The 20,238-nt window shown below is 38.5% G+C and overlaps 1 protein-coding gene across 1 annotated transcript in view; it reads left to right on the top strand.

Moving 5' to 3' along the window:
- The window catches only part of LOC144333270 (uncharacterized), a 72,901-nt gene extending 53,128 nt beyond the window's left edge, over nucleotides 1–19,773 (top strand). Inside the window, exons 5-6 of the mRNA XM_077956519.1 lie at nucleotides 3,443–3,506; nucleotides 17,157–19,773. Of these exons, the coding sequence (XP_077812645.1) occupies nucleotides 3,443–3,506; nucleotides 17,157–17,165 (73 nt within the window). The 3' untranslated portion in view covers nucleotides 17,166–19,773. The remainder of the gene's footprint in view (nucleotides 1–3,442; nucleotides 3,507–17,156) is intronic.
- The last annotated feature ends 465 nt before the right edge of the window (nucleotides 19,774–20,238 follow it).

Genomic DNA, 20,238 nt, shown 5'->3' with positions numbered 1-20,238 from the left:
GACCCGGACCAGTCACCCGTGGCTTCCTCCATGTTCCATGCTCAAGGGCTTTAGGTCATGGCATTTGAAAGCTGGAAACAGACTATGGGAAGGCGGAAGTGTACGGTCACCTTCCCAAACAAGCTGTTAGCTCACTTTAATACTTTGCCACTGGTGTCTGTCTTCTTTAGTATAATTGGTCAATTTTGATCTGGAGGATGGAGGCAAGCCAACAGAGAGTCGAGAGACAGAAGGTGGTGTGTATGTGATATGGTGGGGAAGGGACATATGGGAGCCTCCATGCTTGTTTCGTGGAATCAATGGGATCTAAAACAGAGATACAGTCCATTGCTGGCCGGGTCATTTAGCACTTTCCGTGGTCAAAGACCTAATTCATGACCTTGACTGATCGTTTAACAATTTTCGTATTTGGTCATAACAGCAACAAGTGAACAAGCGTAAGTAGACTACAACTAGTTCTTCATTGTTACTAGAACTATCCAATCCTTAGAATCTGTTTCCAGTGAGTGAGTGACAGTTATCTTCATATAATAATATTCATGTTTCCATAAACATTCTATTTTCCAGGCATGGTTCTAAAGACTTCCTATGTACTAACAGAGGAGATTTTACTAAAGGAAGATTTCGCTAAAATGCATACTGGCGTCAGATTATCAGAGTGGAAGAATAATTGTATGCTTACAAGGGATGAAAACGTGTTCATAATGTACTTCAGTTTTACAGAAAAAATGGAATTATGCTTGAAAGTATTGTTTAAGAAAGTGGAGATATTTGTTATATACTTTAAAAAGGTTTCTATAAGATTGAATTATGAGCCTGGGCAACATAAGTGGGACTGTGTCTCTACAAAAAATAAAAAAATTAGCCTGGCGTTGTGATGCATGTCTGTGGTCCCAGCTTCTTGGGAGGCTGAGGTAGGAGGATCGCTTGAGCCCAGGGGTTCGAGTTTGCGGTAAGCTATGATGGCTCCACTGCACTTCAGCCTGGGTGACAGAGTGAGACCCTGTCTCTAACAAATAAATAAACAAAATATAACAAAACTGAATTATGTATAAAAATTTTTATTGACATTGATTTTTTCAAAGGGAAATTTAATTTTTAGAGCAGTTGTAGAGCTACAAAAATATTGCAAAGAGAGTACAAAAAGTTGCCATATCCCCCATACTCAGTTTCACCTATTATTAACATCTTACATTACTATGGCATATTTGTTATAGTTAATGAAACAATATTAATACATTATTGAAGTCCGTAACTTATTCAGATTTCCCCGGATTTTTCCTACTGTCTTTTTTCTATGGATCTTATTAAAATAGCACAATATTTAGTTGTCATGTCTCCTTAGGTTCCTCTTGGCTGTTACAGTATCTCAGATTTTCCTTGTTTTTGACAACCTTGACAGTTTTAAGAAGTACTGGTTAAGTATTTTGTAGAATGTCCTTCGATGGGATTTGTTTGATGCTTTTTTTTAATGAATAGACTGATTTTATCAGGATAATTTTTACTGTTACTGAAAAGACTTTTGGACTTCTGGCATATTAGTTTGTGGGGGAACAGCTTATAGTCTGTAATTAATGAAGAAAAAGTCATTTATTTGGGGCAGGGGAGTGTTGAAGATTGGACTGATATATGGATAGGTCCCAATGAGTTGGCAGGTATGTAAGACAAAAATTTCAGAATTCGTTCTGAAAACATTAATTCCTTTCTTTACTCAACAGACATTCACAGAACACCCACTGTTTGCCAGTCACTGAGCACAAGGAATACAAATCTGAACTAGTGACAGGAAGATTAGCTTCTCAAACTGCCATGCAAAAAATGTTTTCCATTAAAGCTTGAGAAAGAAGGGATATGACAATTTCTTTCCAAAACCTATAACGGTGTCTATATTGTTACTCCCTTCAATTAAAACCTACTTCTTAATTTTTCTCCCAGCAGATATGGAGATTAATAACAAATATTTATTAATACCATTCTATATCGCAATGCAAAGTTTTCCTTAATAAAAAAATTCAGTGGGTTTTTAAATTCTTGCTCACTTGCACCTTTTTTGTGTGCCTTCCGAATTACTCCTTTCAAAACATTTATGCAAGTTTACCTGCATTAGACCTTATACTCCTTTTTCAAACTTCTTATTTTGAAATGATTTTAAGCGTACAGAAAAATTGCAAAAATAAAAATAAGAGAGTTCACTTTTTTATTCAGCTTCCTCTAATGTTAACAATGTAACATAATCAAAGTACAATGATTCAAATGAGGAAATTAACATTGATGCTTTTTTCTGAATTATAATTCATATTTGCATATCACCAGTTTTTTCACGAATGTCCTTTTTCTGTTTCCTGATCTGGTCCAAGATCCTACACTCTGTTTAACTGCTGTGTCATCTTAGTTTTTTTCAGTCTGTGACAGTTCTTCAGTCTATGTATTCTGTGATGTTGACATTTAAAAAAATAACATTTCCATGAGCAGTTGTATTGTAGAATGTCTCTCAATTTGAATTTTACTAATATTTTGCAATGATTAGATTGAAATTATGCATTTCGGTAAGAATATCACAGAAGTAATGGTGTATCCTCAGTTATCACAGAGGGGGGTACTTAATGTTGATATGACTCATTACTCATGGTGTTAACCTTAATCACTTGGTTAGAATAGTATCTTCTGGATTTTTCCATGGTAAATTTACTGTTTTTTTCCATAGTAATCAATAATACTTTGAGACTAGGCAAGTACCTTGTTTTTCGTATTTTTTTTTTATGTGTCCCCTGTTCTTATCATTTGACTCAATATCATCTAAAAATCAGTCCTATAAATTGAGCAATTCCTTTAAAAGAGACTTATACTTGAGATTTTTTTAAACAGGTATTGGTGTGTTGTTACTTAGAGTTATAAAATAAGTTCATGAAAGATACAGCATTTTCTTTAATCAAATTGTGTGGGGGAAAAAATAGGATGTCAGTGAAAACAACAGCTCCCATAAATTATACTTGGGATAAGTAATACTTAAAAACAAACAAACAAACAAATAAAAAAAAAAAACACCTAAAGCCAGAGTACAGTGAAGGTGTTCTGTAGTTGGCCATGTACCTAAACACATGCAGAGCATATATATTAATGCTGGTGAATTTATATTCACCAACATTTAACTCCTTAGTTTTTCAGAAGTAGACTCTAAGCTTTCTTCTTAGAATATTCTATCCTGCCTCAAGAATTCTATTCTAATGCTATTGAGAAGAGTTACTTTAAAATCAGGCCCATTTACTACTAATGAATTAGGATACATTAGCAGTAACTACACTGGATCCTAATTAGAAAAGGACAAACTGCTTTGGGAAAAAGTAGGTCTAAATCTTTCTTTTGCTATGCAATTATGTAATTTTCAAAGTTAATATTTTTCTAATAGTCCTCTGTTTTAATTCTCCATGTTTTTTTATTTAAGACTCTGGATATCTGCTCCAACTGTCTCCTCTGCTGCATCGTCCTTTCTAACAGAGTTGACTTGGGTAAGTTGTTGCCATATGTCACCCCTCTTCCTCATAGACTTCTAGACTTTTAGTACCAAGTTTTTTCTTTATTGCTTATAATTAACTACTTTTTGAATGTATTGTTTTTAGTTTTTATTCACTTACTTATATACTGATGTTACCCCTACATTATTTACTAATGTATTTATGTTCTGTCATTACACTCAAATCACCCCCAAAGACACACATTGAGTTTATTCATTCACTTGCTTCAATCTGTGCTGATGTAAAACATAGGCTAGGCTAGGTGGAAAATGTGAAGGTAAATGAGTCAGATTCCTGTTTTCCAAAACTTATTCCATCAGAGAACATTTTGAGGAAACATCTTTGAATCTGGGCTGGCTTTTGAATGAAATCTCAGATTTTTGGGGGAAGGCTAGAATGTATCTTAGCATATGTAAAATTTCTATAGAGGATAAATATATTGTCTTGCATTCTAGTGGGAAATTAGCAGATTTTATTGATGATGATGATGATTATTATTATTATTTTAGAGACAGAGTCTCACTGAATTGCCCAGGCTGGAGTGCAGTATTACTATCATGTCCTTGAACTCCTGGGCTTGCAGGAGCCTCCCAGATAGCTGAGGCTAGAGGTGTGTTCCAGACACCACACCTAGCTAATTTTACTTTTTTAAAATTATGTTTATTTTTATTTTTTTGGGTAGAAATGGGGTTTTGCTATGTTGCCCAGGCTGGTCTTGAACTCCTGGCCTCAAGCAATCCTCCCACCGCCGCCTCCCAAAGTGCTGGCTTGGGCCCACCGCACTTGGCCTAATAATTAGTCAATTTGCTAGAATCTAAAGGTGTGTGTGAGTGAGGAAAGAGGGAGGGAGGATGCAGAGAGAGAATGACGGACCGAAAGAGGGAACAAGAGAGAGAGTGAGTGGGGTAGGTAGAGCTGAAGTAGAGACTGGAAGGAAACCCAAGTTGTTCAATAGCAAATGGAACTTGAGAAGGTCAGGAAGAGTTCCGTGGAGGAGCATGAAGGAGGAGCAAATGAAATTCACTTGCTCCCTTTGACGAGGTGAAAAGAAATAGCCTTAGTTTATTTGTGTGCTTCTGAACCTTGGTGCACCCACCACTAATTCAGAGGCTGTGGGAAATCCAGATGCAGTTGTTGTTCTCTTAGAGCTCCATTAGGACCCGATCCAGCCCCTGCTAACATACCAGGAGGCTGCATTGGCAGCAAACTGATCCACTCCTAATGTACTTGAGGGGAAAACTTAATGCCTTTGCTGTGCCATTTGAATATTTTTGTTTGAAAGAGCATATAGATTATTTATAGTCCACCAAATAAACCTGAGGGTCTTTTAATAAACTCATAGATTAAGTTGCTCAAAGGAGTTTATTGAAATAATATCTGATTTTTTCCATGACAATGACATTCCATGAGTTTATGGCTCTATCCCATGAGGAACAGGATTTCCCACCTTACCCCATGGTATCTGTGTATCATTTCAACATTCAGAAGAAATGAAAGCTAGGCTTTTGGTCACTATACCAGCTTCTCTCACAATGATTTTTTCTCAAAAATAAAAACACAGATTAAAGCAAGTGAAGGGAACTGATTAAAAAAAAAAAGAAATTGGGAAGAGCCGAGTGAACTGCCTTCTAAGGCAAGTAAGTTTAAGCTTTTTGATTAACCTGTTTTGGGGAAGAATGTGAGTTTTATACCTCATAGTCGTTTTTGAAAGACACCACATCTTTTCTGGTCAGAATATTAGGGATTTAGGGAGTTTGGCTTGGGTCGGATCCAAGAAAGAGCAACAAGGACGTAAAAATCCATGTCATCATAGCCAGAAGCTTTGATTTCAGCTACATTTATTTATTCTCTGATGCACTGGAAGAGCTCACAGTTGTCTGAGAGTGTGGGATTATTGTTCACACCACTCACGTCACCTCTGCAGTTCACCCCACACTCCCACAGGGGACCATTTCACCATCTCTTTCAGAATTATGCTTGTTTCCCTTTTCTTAAAATTAAACCACTTCTTTACAGTGAGTTGCTTGAAATCTAAAATTTTAAGAAGTTCCCCAATATTTTGCCCATTTTACCTTTATATTTTCCCCTGTCAGTACTTTGACCCCAAATTCCCCTCATCCTTGTCAGAGGTCTTCTTTGCTCCAGCTGTCTCTTCAAATCTCACATCTCACTTGAAATTTCATTTAAAATCTCTAGCCTCTCCCTACTTATTTCTCCCTTGGCTGCCATTTATTTAACTTTATAGTGACATTTTCTAACTCCATAAAGTTTTCTGAGATAACAATCTTTATGAAACACACATGATTCTATTGTATTATTATTTTTTTTCCAAAGGAGAACACAGCCAGAAAAGAACAATGAAGAACTGTTTTTATTTCAAATAGGACAAATTAATAAGAAAAACATAGACCTATCAGAGTGAGAAGGAGTTTTAAAAAATCATCTTGTCAAAGACCCTCATTTGATAATGAGGAAACTGAATCCCAGGGAGTTGGAGTTATTTTTTCAAAGTGACATACGTCATGCAGATGAGGCTGGAGTTGGATTTTCTCACTCACTTTCCAGTTTTCTTTCCATTCCACCATACTGCTTTTCCTAGATGTTTGCTTTGAATCAGGAGTGCTGAGACATAGCAGTTCACTTGGAATGGTTTCTGGAATGATTTCACTCATCAAATAGCTATTAATGGGACCCACTGTAGCCACTGGTTAGGCACTAGGGATGCACATTAAATAGTCCTATGTCCCTCTCTCATGGGGCTTACATTTAAGTGAAGGAGATCAATGACAAATAAACAAGGGAATCTGGAATGCCAGGTAGTGGTATGAGCTATGAGGACAAATGAAGAGATACCAGAGATAGAGAGAGTGAACAATTGGGTGGGTGTATATTAGGGTTCTCCAGAGAGACAGAATCAGTAGGATATATATATAATACCTATATATATATAGACATATATATATGTGATGGGAATTGGCTCATTTGACTATGGTGGCTGAGAAGTTCCACCCCAGGCTACCTGCAAGCTGGAGACCCTGGGATGCCCATAGTGTGGTTCAGTCCAAGCCTGAAAGCCTCAGAACCAGGGGAGCCAAAAGTGTAAGTACTGGAGTCCAAAGGCTGGAGAGCTTGGAGTTCTGCTGTTCAAGGGCAAAAGAATAATATCCCAGCTCCAGCAGAGAGAAAGGAAATTGCCTTTCTTTGCCCTTTTTCCCCACATCTGGGCCCTTAGCCTATCAGATGGTGCCCAGTCACATTGAGATGGTATTCCCTACTCAGGCCTTCGAGTCATACACCAATCTCCTTTGGAAACACCTTCACAGACACACCCAGAAATAATGCTTGACCAGTTCTTTAGGTATTTTTTAATCCAGTCAAGTTGACGCCTAAAGTTAACCATCATGGGTATGTGGGTTCGGGGTAGAATGGCCAGGGTGGACCTCTTTGAGGAGGTAACATTTGAGCAGAGGTCTGAATGAGCTGAAGGAGAGACCCATGAGATCATCTAGGAAAGAACCTTCCAGGCAAAGTGACCAGAAAGTGCAAAGACCCTCAAGTGGGTAGGAATACAAATGAGTTTCATTTTGAGAATACAGGCATAGCTTTTGAATTACGCTGAGAGGTTTTTTTTGTTTGTTTGTTTTTACTATGTATCAACTAACTAAAATCAAGAACACTTGAATTCTAACAGACAACACTTTTAGGACTGATTTGTGCCAGATTCACTAGTTTTCCCTTTCTTTCATTATAAAAAGTCTGGGAAGTGGGGCATAACCTTCTTGCTACAAAGATACAGTGGAGAGAATCATATTTGAGTGTGGAAATTTCATAACTAAACAGAACCATCCTAAAAATCTAGGTTTAGCTTTTAGTTAAGTGGTACTGTCAAAGACAAAGTTTATATAACTGGCAGAACCAACTGTTTGTTGGAGCTCAGTGCTGACTTTCCACATTGTAACCCAAAGGGTATGCCACAGGGGATCTTTATGAAGCCGGCCAATGGTCTCACAGAAAGAGACTCAGGAGGGTAAGAGGAGACTTGGTCATGAGCTGCTGCTGTTTTTGTAAACTGATGCCCTGGGATCCGTGATCCCACAATAAGGAAAAGGCTAGCCCATTTTGACCTTTACAGCCTGTTGCAAAGTCATTGCTGAGCTATTATTTGAGTAGATTGAGGTAGAATAATGTTCAACTCAGCTTCCTGGAGCTGCATTTGAAATGCAATTAATTGACTGCTGTTAGTTGTCAATTAACATTTATTATCAATTAGTTCATCAAATTGATTAGTTGGCAGGACCTTAAAGTCTAAATGCACTCCTTTCCATTATAAATATGTCTATAAGAGTAAAAGCTACTCACTAATTGATGTCAAACTGGAATTGCTTATGTCGTACTTGAGTCTTGTCCATATTGCATTTTAAAATCTATATCAAGCAAACTTGGATAATACATGTAAGGTTCACACTTTTAAAATGTGCCTCGTTGTAATTGTTTTTTTGTGGGGATAATCAGTAAATAAGCCAGGTTGAAACTTTATACTGATGTCAGAAGTAATAGGACTTGTAGTTTTATATTCATATGTCTAGAATGATTTTACTATGGGAAAAAAGCATTCTGTCTCAGTGTTGCTGAATTTTTTGTACACATTTAAGGCTTGCATGTATCAGTTTTGACATTTTGTGAGTCAACTAATATAAGGATGGAAGCTTTCAATAGCTATCTACAGGAAGGTAAAATATGTGTATATACTTTGCAACGACCCCTATTTGAAAGACAAGCATATATATGTTTATATATTTTTGATATTTTTATCACCTCCCCTCTCCCCAAAAAACTTTTCTATAATATACCCGCTTTCTAGGCTCTTCAGCACCCTATCCATTATCTAAAGTCTAATTAATAGATTTTCAATTTCCTCTTCCATTCCTCCCTTTGGTTAAAACAACAACCACCACCACCACAACAGCAGATATACCACTATTTAAAAAGATACATTTCTTTTTTGGGGAAAGGAAACTTACAGACAAATATTTAGCTTTCAGCATATGACATTTTTCTTTATCTTTTGTACAACTTGGGAAGCATGGAAGGAAACTAAAATCTACCCCCTATCTATTTAACAAAACCCAAGATACCTACAAGGGATTATTCATTTTTATTGCCTTTGTGCAAAAAGATAATTCCTGCCTCCTCCCACCCCAAATTGTGACCTAAATATGGCTGAAAGACACAACATGTGACCTGCTTAGCGCTGCCTGCCATGGCCTCGAGCCACAGCAGGAACTCTATTAGAGGGAACGGCACAGATGCTACCAGATGGCCAACATATTGTCCAGAGATGACCCGTGTATAATTGCAGAAAGTTCAATACGTTCAGGTTTTGAATTTAATGGCATTGACCACCTTACCTACTGCTGCTGCATGCTTTATTTAAGGTGGAAATATAGTTTAAGAGAGAGTAAGGGAACTCCTTACAATGTTACCTTCTGCCTTTTGCCAAGCACCAAATTGCCTAAAGGTGGGATTCCAGGTGTTCCCAGCTACCTGAACTATGAGCAATGTGCGCCCTATTTGCTTGGCCTTCATTATTTGAGTAGAGAGCTTTGCTTTTTAATCAACTTAGCAACAGATAACATTTCCCAAATACACATAATGCATTTTCGTGATTCTGGCTTTTTTGGGAGGAGAAAAGGGGGATGATGGATTGGGTGGATTGCTGCTTTAGCCTTCTCTGGGTTACTTGTACCAAAAGTTGATTGAATTTAATTACTTCACTTCCTCTACAGCAACTTCAGTTCTAACAATGTAAGATACCAGTGGTGGATCTAGTTCCCATAAATGTATATTTCCTGTCATATAATACTTTATTTTGGGGGGTATATGAAGTTGATTTTGCTGCATATACAAATACATAGTCACTTAAAAACAAGAATATGTATGGGCTTTAGTTACTAAGAATTTGAACCTTTTCTCTCTGAAGAAGAATGGCAATTGTACGTTATATAAGGATAGAGAACCATTGTTTCAGTTTCCTTTTGCAGGCTGTTATTTCTTAAAATGTTTCTGCTAAGCAAATGTAATCACGATGGCATGCGTTATTAATTCAAAATAGCTTCTCAAATGGCTCAAGCTCTGGGATGGCAGCATGTCTGTTGCAATGTCATTTGTCATAATTCTTTGCTCTTATATAGTGCCTTTTCTCCAAGCCACTCACATACTACATTTGCTTTGTGTCTATATTCAAGACAAAAGATAAATCCTTATTTTGTTTGAACTTTCCAATCTATTGCATCTTTTCATATTTACACTGCACTATCTACTGATAGGTCTGATTGGTTTCCTTGATAAGTCCTGGAAAAAGAATTCATGAAATTGTCAAGGAAAATTATATTCTTCTGCCATAATCTGATTTGAGAATGAATTTTATGGTGGAAGCCATTTTACAGTACATTCAGTGATGTTTTTCTGACACTTGTCATCATTAATTGTGCTTTACAAAGTCCCACTTCTTATTTAAAATCTGAATCCGAATTATTTGTACCAAAAGAAGTACATGTTAAGTGCTTGAAATAACCTTGGATTTTTTTTTTTGGTTAAGAGTATGTTTTCATGAAAACAGTTAAATGCTGTTAAACAAAAATGAATAATTGTAGAATTAAAAAGATATTCTAAGTTATTGTTTTATGATTTGAACTTGCTGATAAGCATTTCAGGACATCACAAACCTGATTGGGTAGTGTCCCTTTAAAAGCAGACTGGCAGCTGCTGTCAAAATGGAATGCACCCCCAAAACTTGCTGTTTATTCATATCCCAGTTAAAGCTGAAACAAACAACTGAAACTAATCACGCTTGAAGTTGGGTATCGCCTTTGTGAGCTTTATGAGCCTATTTTTCTGAAATTAGAAATTGCCTGAGTGAAATGTTTCTAGCTAAACTGCTTTCTACTGAAGTCATGATTTTTACAGTCAGATAAATGCCCCTTAAGCTCCATTTATGTAAGCGTCAGTGACATCCAGTGGCTAGCAGGCTGATCACAAGTGCATCTCCCTGCAGTGTGAGGGGCCCATGGTACAGAGGTAGAGATGGCACTGGCAACCACTCTACAGTTGATAATGTTGTTTCTACTCAAGAAAGTTGGTTTTACCAAATGTGGCCCTCTGATTAGGTTGACTAAACATTCCACCCTGAACTTTGAAATAGCATTGATAGAAATGAGATTTGAAAATTGGAAATAAAATTGCATGTAAGGGCTACATAGGAAAATGCCATTGCTTGGAAAACATAATTAGCATCTACGCTAAACCCGAAGCTTGAAACTCTGCAGGTGTTATTTAGAAATGGTTATCGGGGAGCTTACACAGCTTTCAGTTACACAAAGAGGACTTGTAAATTCTAGTGAGATTGGTTCATTATGCAGAGTTGGATGATGTTGCAGCTAATGTTTCAAACACATATGCTTCATAAAATGGTCCACCTTAATTTGAAAAAGGTATTACTTGCAATTATGTCAGCTATATAAATTTATTTGCAGACAGTCAATTCATATTGATCATAACCTGACCTCACAATGACCTTGAGGAAAGGTAGTCTGTGATGGGTATAGATATTGGGATCAATACCAGAGTGCAATCGACTACACCTAGTTACTGATAAATGAAGTAAAAAGGTACACTATTTTCAGAAACAAAGATAATAATGCTCATTTAGTCAACCGTTTGTAAAGGTTTAATATTGATACATGTAGTTATAATGACATCCTCGGGCATTTTCAAGTGGCAGAAAACAATAGGGTAAGGAGTCACTGAACACATTAAGCAGAAAGAATCATTACTTTCCAACTCCAACAAAGACATTCCACAATATTTGTGTCAACAATGCTGAGAACCAGGGCATTCTCTAAGCCATACAGAGAGAGACCACAGTTTCAACTGCACGAGGCTGTCTGCTTCAGTGTTCTTCTCTGTGTGCCAGGTCTTGTGAAATGAAGCACCGTATTACGTGGGAACAAAGCCTCCAGGACCACACATTGTACGTTAGTACTACCCTCTCTTGCACATTTGCGGCAGAATTAGCTTGCCTATCCACAGGTATAACCAACTGTAATCATGAGGAAGAGAGCATTTGGTCTCAGCGCATCTGCTCCATGTTGATGCATTCCCCTCTGCTATGGAAAGTTAAAAGAAAGGATGTTAACAAAAATTTCCCCCAATTGTTCCTTTCTCTTTGCTGGGAATTCCACAGAGTGAGCACTTGGCAAGTTATGCAGAACCTAAGTAAATAGAATCCATTGGCAAAATGGTAACAGGTTGTGCAGCTTAATTGGAGGAGAGAAGTTCAGGAGCCAGCCCGGTGTCTGCTGCACCCAGTTGGTAAATTGTGCCTGTGGTGAGAACAGAGTGATTTTGCAGTAAGCTCATTTTGGGTAACTAGTCAGCCTGCTACTGTGAGCCAAGAAATATGAGGATTTGGTTTCAGTGTGTTTTTCTTTTTTCCTTTTTTTTGGTGTAAAATATATTTCTATATCTTAAGCTTTGTTTATCTTTTGCCAGTATAATTTTGAGAAATCGGTGCCAGCACTCTGATATTGTCTTCCTAAGGGAGGGAAATGCTGAGAGACATTTGTGGCTATTAAAACCTGCAAACAGAAGGAAAAGGCTCTGTTCGCATAGATTCCACTTGAATGTTTTCCCTGAATGCTTAAGTTTCTTAGGTGATCCCTACAGTTAATCTCCTGGTCCCAGGCCTCAAGCCACATGCTTTTTCACATGGTCTTCCTGTTTTGCAGGCCAGCTAGTCATTTGCTACCTGCTTTTGCTTCTTCCGCTCTCATGAAGCTATTTATTAATAAACCTGTGTTTTCAATATGGCACGACATCAATAAACCTCCAAGTGGTTCCGTTAGTCAGCATTCTGGGAAATCCTATGCTATATTGGAGAACTGTAAATCTCCATTATTGCTTCCCATAGCACAAATAAAGAATACCCTCTTACCTCCACGACATCCTCTGCTCATTTTAAAGGGTGAATGCATATTCTCCCACAGGCGCTGCGAGCTGCTGAACTTGTGTTTGTCAGCAAGTGGAGTGTCGCTGACACTGAAGATACCCTGAAACACCTATAATCAAGGGACATGCTAATTTCAGGTATTAAGAACCAAATTACTTCAGCGAGCTTCAGTCTTCCGTTTTCCTGAAGTCTTTAACCAATTGGAGGGACAGGCGAATTCTGGACTTTAGATTTTTCTGTTCTGCAGCTGTGGGATCTGATTTCCAGCGTGTTATTAACTGTCACAAAGAAAATATCAGTAATTAGAAAGATAAGAATAGACTTTTAGATACCTTTTTGGTATCAGACAGAAACAGTAGAATAATCTTTGTTGTTTATACCAACTAAAAAACTTCTGGTATTTACTACTTAAGACAAGGGTGATAATAGCATTTCCACACAACCGTAAAAAAGGGTTTGGCCAGTGAATGCTGTGGCTTCTCTCTATTTTTATGACTTCCCCAGGAGAAAGCACAGTGGCAGTTAGGACAGAGGGATGATAGCTTGGAGGAGCTGTCTGAAACTGTCTTTGACTCTGAGCCTGGGTTTCCCAGAGGGATACCTTTAAAACTACAAGTGGCACATATTTGACATGAGGAAACTGACTTTTAATATTTCTAAAGGTGCTTTTAATAAAGCAGATTTAGGTATCCTAAGAAAAATTTCTTTCTAATAGCCTAGAAATCCCTGACCACTCTGGAACTGGTCTCTTTATATCTGACATCCCCAGCTAACTTCATGACAGGGCCCATTAGTTTGGGGATGTCACAAATAGCTCAACTATGAGTTTCTGACCATCTTGCCTTGCCCATATCTGCTGGCCTGGCTCTGGGCTCTGACCAAGGGCCTTCCTGCCTGCCTAGATACTAGCTAAGTTATTAGGAGGCAAAGGCCTATCAATTTTTGCTGCCAACCTTCTACTTTGTATTCTAATTTCGTTTTTGGTAAGAATCTCCACTAAGAACAGGTAGCTGTCAGTTATTGTCAGGGTCCTGTGAATTTCCTATCTCCCAGCTACTATTTGTTGACCCCACCTGGGCTAAACCACCTTAGCTGGTCTCTGGCCTGCTTCTTTGGCTGATCTTCCACTGTCCGTGGTCAGTTGTTGTTTTTTCCAGATTCCATTTTAGTTATATGTGCTCTTCTGCCTCCTCTCAGTCACCACCATGGTCCCTGGGATTCTGGAACCTCCCATACTGGCATTGGGCAATCCCATGTTCCAGATTGTCCCTTAGAACCCACCTTTCCATTAAAGCTCCAGTATTTTATTCAGTCAGAGCAATTTTATGTGTCGGATTGCCTAACAATGAATCCCTGGTGAATTAATGAATTATTCTATTGCAACTACATAACACTTGCATCTTATAATAGGAATAGTGAGAAGCTGCAAAGATTTTCTCTATACTGGGGATCAAGGGAGGACATTTAGACCTGGTGTTTTTTTGTAGCATCCCTTGAGAAATACCCTAATCCAGATATGTGTAGGATCAGCTATCTACAGCATGATATCCCAATGTGTCTATGCATGCCCCCATGTAGGGCAGAAAGGCAGCAGCAGCAGGGGATGGCAGAGTGGATTTTAACTAAAGACGAGAGATGGGCATTCCAGACACGTGCCATTTGATTTAGACCCTGATTCTTCTTGCTGGATTCCCACTCATGCCTATGTTGAACAATCTCAACTTGCTGGAAGTGTGTCCTGAATTGTACCTTCTGGTAATTCCACGTCATTATAAGTAAATGGAATTCCTTTGCTGGAGGCCTTTTGCTCTGACAGGGACAAATCATTCTTGGTGAGAGACAGAAGATGTCGAGGAAGATGAACTCTCAATTATGCAGCTCATCCCAGCTGTGCCAAGCAAGTGGGAACACCCAATACACAAGATCATTTTCCAGGACTCAAGGCTTTTGTTTTTCCATAACCCTGAATCCTGGGACTGGAATCCCAAATGTCTTGACATGAAAATAATTTTTTTTAAACAAGATGAAATTTCCCATTTATCACTAAATGAAATTCCCCTCCGGAGGAGAATGCCTTCATAGATTTTCTGCTAGGATCCACCTGCTAGAAAAAAAAATACCTTAGATACATTATAAGAATTGCAGAATTGCAAAAGCAATAACACTTTACCATATTAATTAATTTTGAATTACAGTCGAAGTCTTGTATAAGTGCATATGACATCCATGGTAATGCCAAATTAATTCTTTATGATCAGTGCTATTGCAATCAATACTAAATGAATTCATAATGATAAGATACTTAAAATAAAGAGTTACCACAAAAACAATAAAAAGACCATCATCATCCCAACTATAGCACACTAATAAAGTTTTAGCTCAATAAGCTAGTGCTATCCATGACAATCAATGGCAGATACTTAATTTATTTCTACTTGTCCCTGTCTTACTTTTCCTGTAAGGGCTGTGTAAAGCATACTCCTTTGATTCTACCGTAAATTGTGTAGAGAGAAATAAATACAGTACTCTTATTATTCAATAATTTACTTTGCATATCACCTCTGCCAAAGAACTCATGGCAAATTATACACACCAATCTAGTTCCAAATGGATTCCTTTTTGTCTCTATTTCCTCCTCATGAGAACTATGTAATCTTCTCTGAATCTCCTCTCCTCTTTCATTGATGAAGCTATTTGTAGTACGTATGGGGTTAAAGACTAGAAGATGACTTCACTGGTCTTTACGTTTGCACTTTTTCATTTTAATAATGCCAAAAGACACTGTGTGGATGGAAACTAATGACTTTATCATATCTATCCTTTACTGTGCATTAAAGAATCAATCAATCCTGAAGATAAGAAGTAACAACTTCCTCCCTCCCTCCCTCCCTCCCTCCCTCCCTCCCTCCCTTCCTTCCTTCCTTCCTTCCTTCCTTCCTTCCTTCCTTCCTTCCTTCCTTCCTTCCTCCCACCCTTCCTTCCTTCTTTCCTTCCTTCCTTCTCTCTCCCTCTCTCCCTGTTTGAGCATCTTCCATATGTCAGTGATATTCTGGTCTGGGCCCTAGAAATAACAAAATTAATCCTTACCTTCTAGCTTAGATAGAATCATGAAAAGAGTACTGAGCTTGGTCAGGCATGGCAGCTCAAGCCTGTAATTTCAGCACTTACAGAGGCCAGGTCAGGAGGATTCACTTGAGGCAAGGAGTTGAAGACTAGTCTGGGCAACATAAAGAGACCCTGACTCTATTAAAAATTAAAAAAAAAATTACTGGAGTTGGCATCAGGTTGAAGCAAATCTTAGTTTTTAAATTTTATTTGTTATTTGATCTTGGGCACTGTGGCAGAGGCAAATTTCATTTCAGATCTTTTCTTCTTGGGAACATGGACAGCTATACTTCCCAAATCCCTTGCATATAAATGGACTGTATGAGTAGTCCTGGGCAATGAATGGTGTGTAGAAATTATGTGTGTCACTTCTGGGCTAAGCTAGTGAAACTTCCTATGTACTAGTTCAGTCCTTTCTTGCCCATAACAAGGCCTCATGTTGGGGTGGTAGAGTCATAAGATAGAAACAGCCTGGATTGCTGAGTCCCTGTGTATTAGTCAGGGTTCTTCAGAGAAACACAACCAAGAGGATATAAAAGATGACATAAAAGAAGCGATTTAACATGGGAATTGGCTCATATAGTTATAGAAACCAAGAAGTTTTATGATCTGTTGTCTGCAAGCTGGAGAACCAGGAAAGCCAGTGGTGTAATTCCAACCGAAGACCTTAGAACCAGGGGAGGTGACAGTGTAAGTCCCAGTCCACAACTGAAGTCTTGAGAACCAGGTTGGGGCTGCTGGTGTAAGTCTGGAGTCCAAAAGCTGAGAGACAGGAGCTCCCATGTCTGAGGGCAAGAGAAGATGGATGTCCCACCTCGAGAGAGAGAGACAGAGAGAGAGAGAGAGTGTGTTTGGTTCTTCTTTTCTTTATTGGGTCTGCTGATTCAAATGCTAATCTCTTCCAGAAACACCCTCATAGACATGCTTAGAAATAATTTCTACCAGCTATCAGAGTCAAGTTGACTTAATCCAGTCAAGCTGACACAAAATTAACCATCACACACTTTGCAAGGAAAACAACTGCCTTGGAAGGTACCTAACCTGTGGTGGACTTTGTGTGATAGAGAAACAAAAGTTGTTTCTTTCTTTAGGAGTTGCTTGCTACTGTACCATGAGTCTAACCAATCCTATCTAAAATAGGTAGGTGACCTCTGTGAGTATCCATTTCTTCATCACAAAACAGGGATAATGTATTTCTTACTTACATAATGAAGTTCCTGAGAAAATCAGTGAAGATAACTAACGTATCACACACACATTAATTAAGTCAGAGTTATGCAATGGCTGAGTTGAACTATTCTGGATTCAAGAATTATAACTCACAATTTCATAAGATTCATTTGGCCCAGGTATCTGTCTGTCTATCATAACACCAGGAGATGTTGTTTAATTAAAGATTTTAGAAAGATGAAATGATTTCTTGAAAGTGATTAAAGCTCATGCTCTATAATGAGAGTTGCATGTAAGTTGCATGTAAAAATATGAGTTGCCACGATGGGCTCTCATAAGGGTCTCCTGTTTCTCTTCCTCAGGGCTGGTGATACTCACACACTTCTCTCATCCAGAGCTTCATGGGTGAGTTCCAAATTCTTCTGTCCCATGATCTGCATCAAGGCATCTAATTTATACTTAAAAGCTTTTGTTACTAAGCTTGGACTCTGTCCAAAATAACCACTCACTGCATGCTGTTATTGCCTACCATTATTTTTTTAAAAATACTTTTCATAATCTGAAGCTATCCTGTATTGAATGTTTACTATGAGTTTCCTGCTGCTAGAAGGTAAACTTAGTGAGATCAGAGACACAACTGTTTTTTTCACTATCACATCCCCATTGCCTAGAAGAGTGCCTGGCTTACAGAAGACAGTCAATAGATATCAGTTGAATAAATGAATGACCAAGCATAGTAGATATTCCATAAATCAGTTGAATGAATGAATGAGCTGGCATATAGTAGGCATTCTATAAATATCAGGAAACAGATAAAGTGATGGTAAAGAGTGATTGAGTATGGAATGAATGTTTTGTTTTTTTTTTTGTAACAGATAATTAGAAAATACCTTTTCTGAGCAACTGATGACATTTGACCAGAACTGGAATGATGAAAGCAGGACTATTTTATCTACTAAGAATTATAAGCATAATGCCTGTGACTTAGAGTTTTTCAGTGCCTGGGAAAGTGTTTCAGGCCTGGAAAAATATTACTGGCATTAATTTATGAAAAGAATACAGCAAAATTGAAACCAACAATATATATTTAAATGCATACAAAATGTCAATTGTAACTAATCAACTGCAACTCAACTGTTATCATTTTTTATAAATTCTACTCAATATGCAATGTGAGTATATTTTAATATGTTTGATCTGATGTGCTTAGAACCCAAAAGAATCTTGTTAGATGGGAAAGAGCTAGTTGTGTGAGAATATTGTGTGAGAAGCAGAGAATGCCTCAAAACAGAAAAATGAATTCCATGTGACTGAGGAAGAAAAAGAAAGATGCGGCCAGAGAATAAGGAGAGAGTGAGGGAGACTGGTAGGAAATGAGGCTGAAATCAGACAGTGTCTGGATTGTGCAGTTTTACACAGTGTAAGGAAAATGGACATATACTTCTCAAGACACTCTTCTTTTTCTGGTTCGGGAGTGTGGGTGTGAGTATGTGTGTATACACTGCATTATATTTTTCAAATGTGTTTGCCTTTGAGGAGTTGTTTAAGCCAGGGATAAAGGCTATTAGTTATTTTTCTATATGCTCTGGCTATTCCTATACACAGATTATTGCCTCAATGCCACCATTCATATTCTTAATCACTCATGCATGAAACAAGAGCATCCTATACGCTAACTAGCTTTATCATGGTAGATTCTTGATTTTTGCACTTAAATCCAATTATATTTGGCGTGTTTTGGTTTATCTCACTCAACATGACTTCAGACAGTTTCAAAGCCAAGGAGGAACGCATAAGTATTCGGGCAGTCATTGAAGGCAAGAACCCGTCACCTCTTCTTACCTTATCATGGGACCAATGGTTCATTCAAGAGCTTATGCTCAACCCAGTTGCTCCAAGGGCCATATCATTTATACTTGTTTCATGATACTGTCCAGTTACCACTGAATATGAAAATATCTTAAAATAATTGCTTTATCAGGTGTGGATCAAAACCTTCTTTTATGTCAGTTGGTGGTGGAGGCAGAGGGCAGTTTAGTGCTTTGCCATCCAAACCACAGAATATCTTTGCTGCTTTATTTTTTCCTTCAATTGTCATTGAAAATAACTAGTCATAATGCCTTTGTAAGCCTCGCCCAGCCTCAGCTATGCGTAAATCATGCTCCCAGACAGGGCCCCTTGGTTTAGAGGTCCCATTGTGGAAGTGATTTAGGTAGAGGCAGGATCATGAATAAAGAACACTCACCCTCTTCTTCAGAGGCAGGGGCGGGAGAGCCCTTCCCAAACATCTCTTTTCAGTACCAGTATTTGGCTAAGAGCTTTAATTTCATTAGACAAATGGGGGCTGGGTTTTTCCATGCATCTCAGCCTCCTTTTAATGTGTAAATTACATAGGATTTGCCACTCATTACAATGGTGATATGATTATTGGCCTCAAATAGACCACACTGCACAGGCCCCCAGTGATAGGCCAGCTCAGAAGTGGCATGTGTGGGAAGCTTTGGACAGCATATGTCTGCTGATCACAAGCCTTCAAAAGAATAGAATCCACAGACGCGAGGCTCCCACTGGCTTTACTCAGAGTGCTTCACGGAAAGTTGATTTCTGGGTGGACGTGACATCCTGAAAGGTAACAATATAGTTACAAAGTGAAAACTGCTCGGGGCGAAAGGAGTGGCAAGGAGAATGCTTTTAGGATTTGGAGGCAGAAGCCCTAGGCCTGGCTGTTTACTGAAGAAAGTCATGTCACTGAACTCTTATGAACCTTAGTTTCCCCACTCACAAAATGAGGATAATAATGCCTCCCCAATACCTGCAAGTTATTAAGGAACACTATTTGTTGATACTGTGCTAGGTATGACTGTGCGGGGCAATATCATTCCCGTTGTCTCATTCATTCCTTAAAATAACCCTTAGAGGTAGCTATGGCTAAGCACACTAAGGAAAGTTACAGAAGCCAGTGCAGCTCCCCCAACCCCCAACAAATGCTTCATGGACAAAGAGCTTTATGGAAAAATATATAGCTTAGAAGATTCTGTACAGTATGTCCTGTGCTCCTCAGCCAGTTCTTAGAAAACCACAGTGCACATTAGCACATTAAAGGCTCTGAGAAGCTCCTTATTAAAACAACCTTTTTATTTATTTATTTTTTAATCCAGAATTTCCTTTGAGACCACCTTCCCTCCTCCCTCACCCCAACAAATGCATACACCCAGCTGCCTAGGAGCTAAGTCTCCTGCAGAGGCAATAGCCCCAGAACAGTTTCTGATTTGGAGATGGACAGACAGGAGAACATCAGAGAGTCCCTGTAAGGAGGCATTGTCAGCTTGGAAGGGGCTGGCAGAGAACTCTGTGAACACGTGATTGTGATGGGAGGCCCATTCTGGTACAACTTTACCACTCTTTGAGTGTAGTATGGGAGGAGTTTATTGTCCCCCCACCCAA

This window comes from Macaca mulatta, chromosome 12 (assembly GCF_049350105.2).
Source record: "Macaca mulatta isolate MMU2019108-1 chromosome 12, T2T-MMU8v2.0, whole genome shotgun sequence".
Lineage (NCBI taxonomy): Eukaryota > Metazoa > Chordata > Mammalia > Primates > Cercopithecidae > Macaca > Macaca mulatta.
The sequence above is the reverse complement of the archived record's forward strand: the minus strand, read 5'-3'. Positions and strand labels throughout refer to the sequence as shown.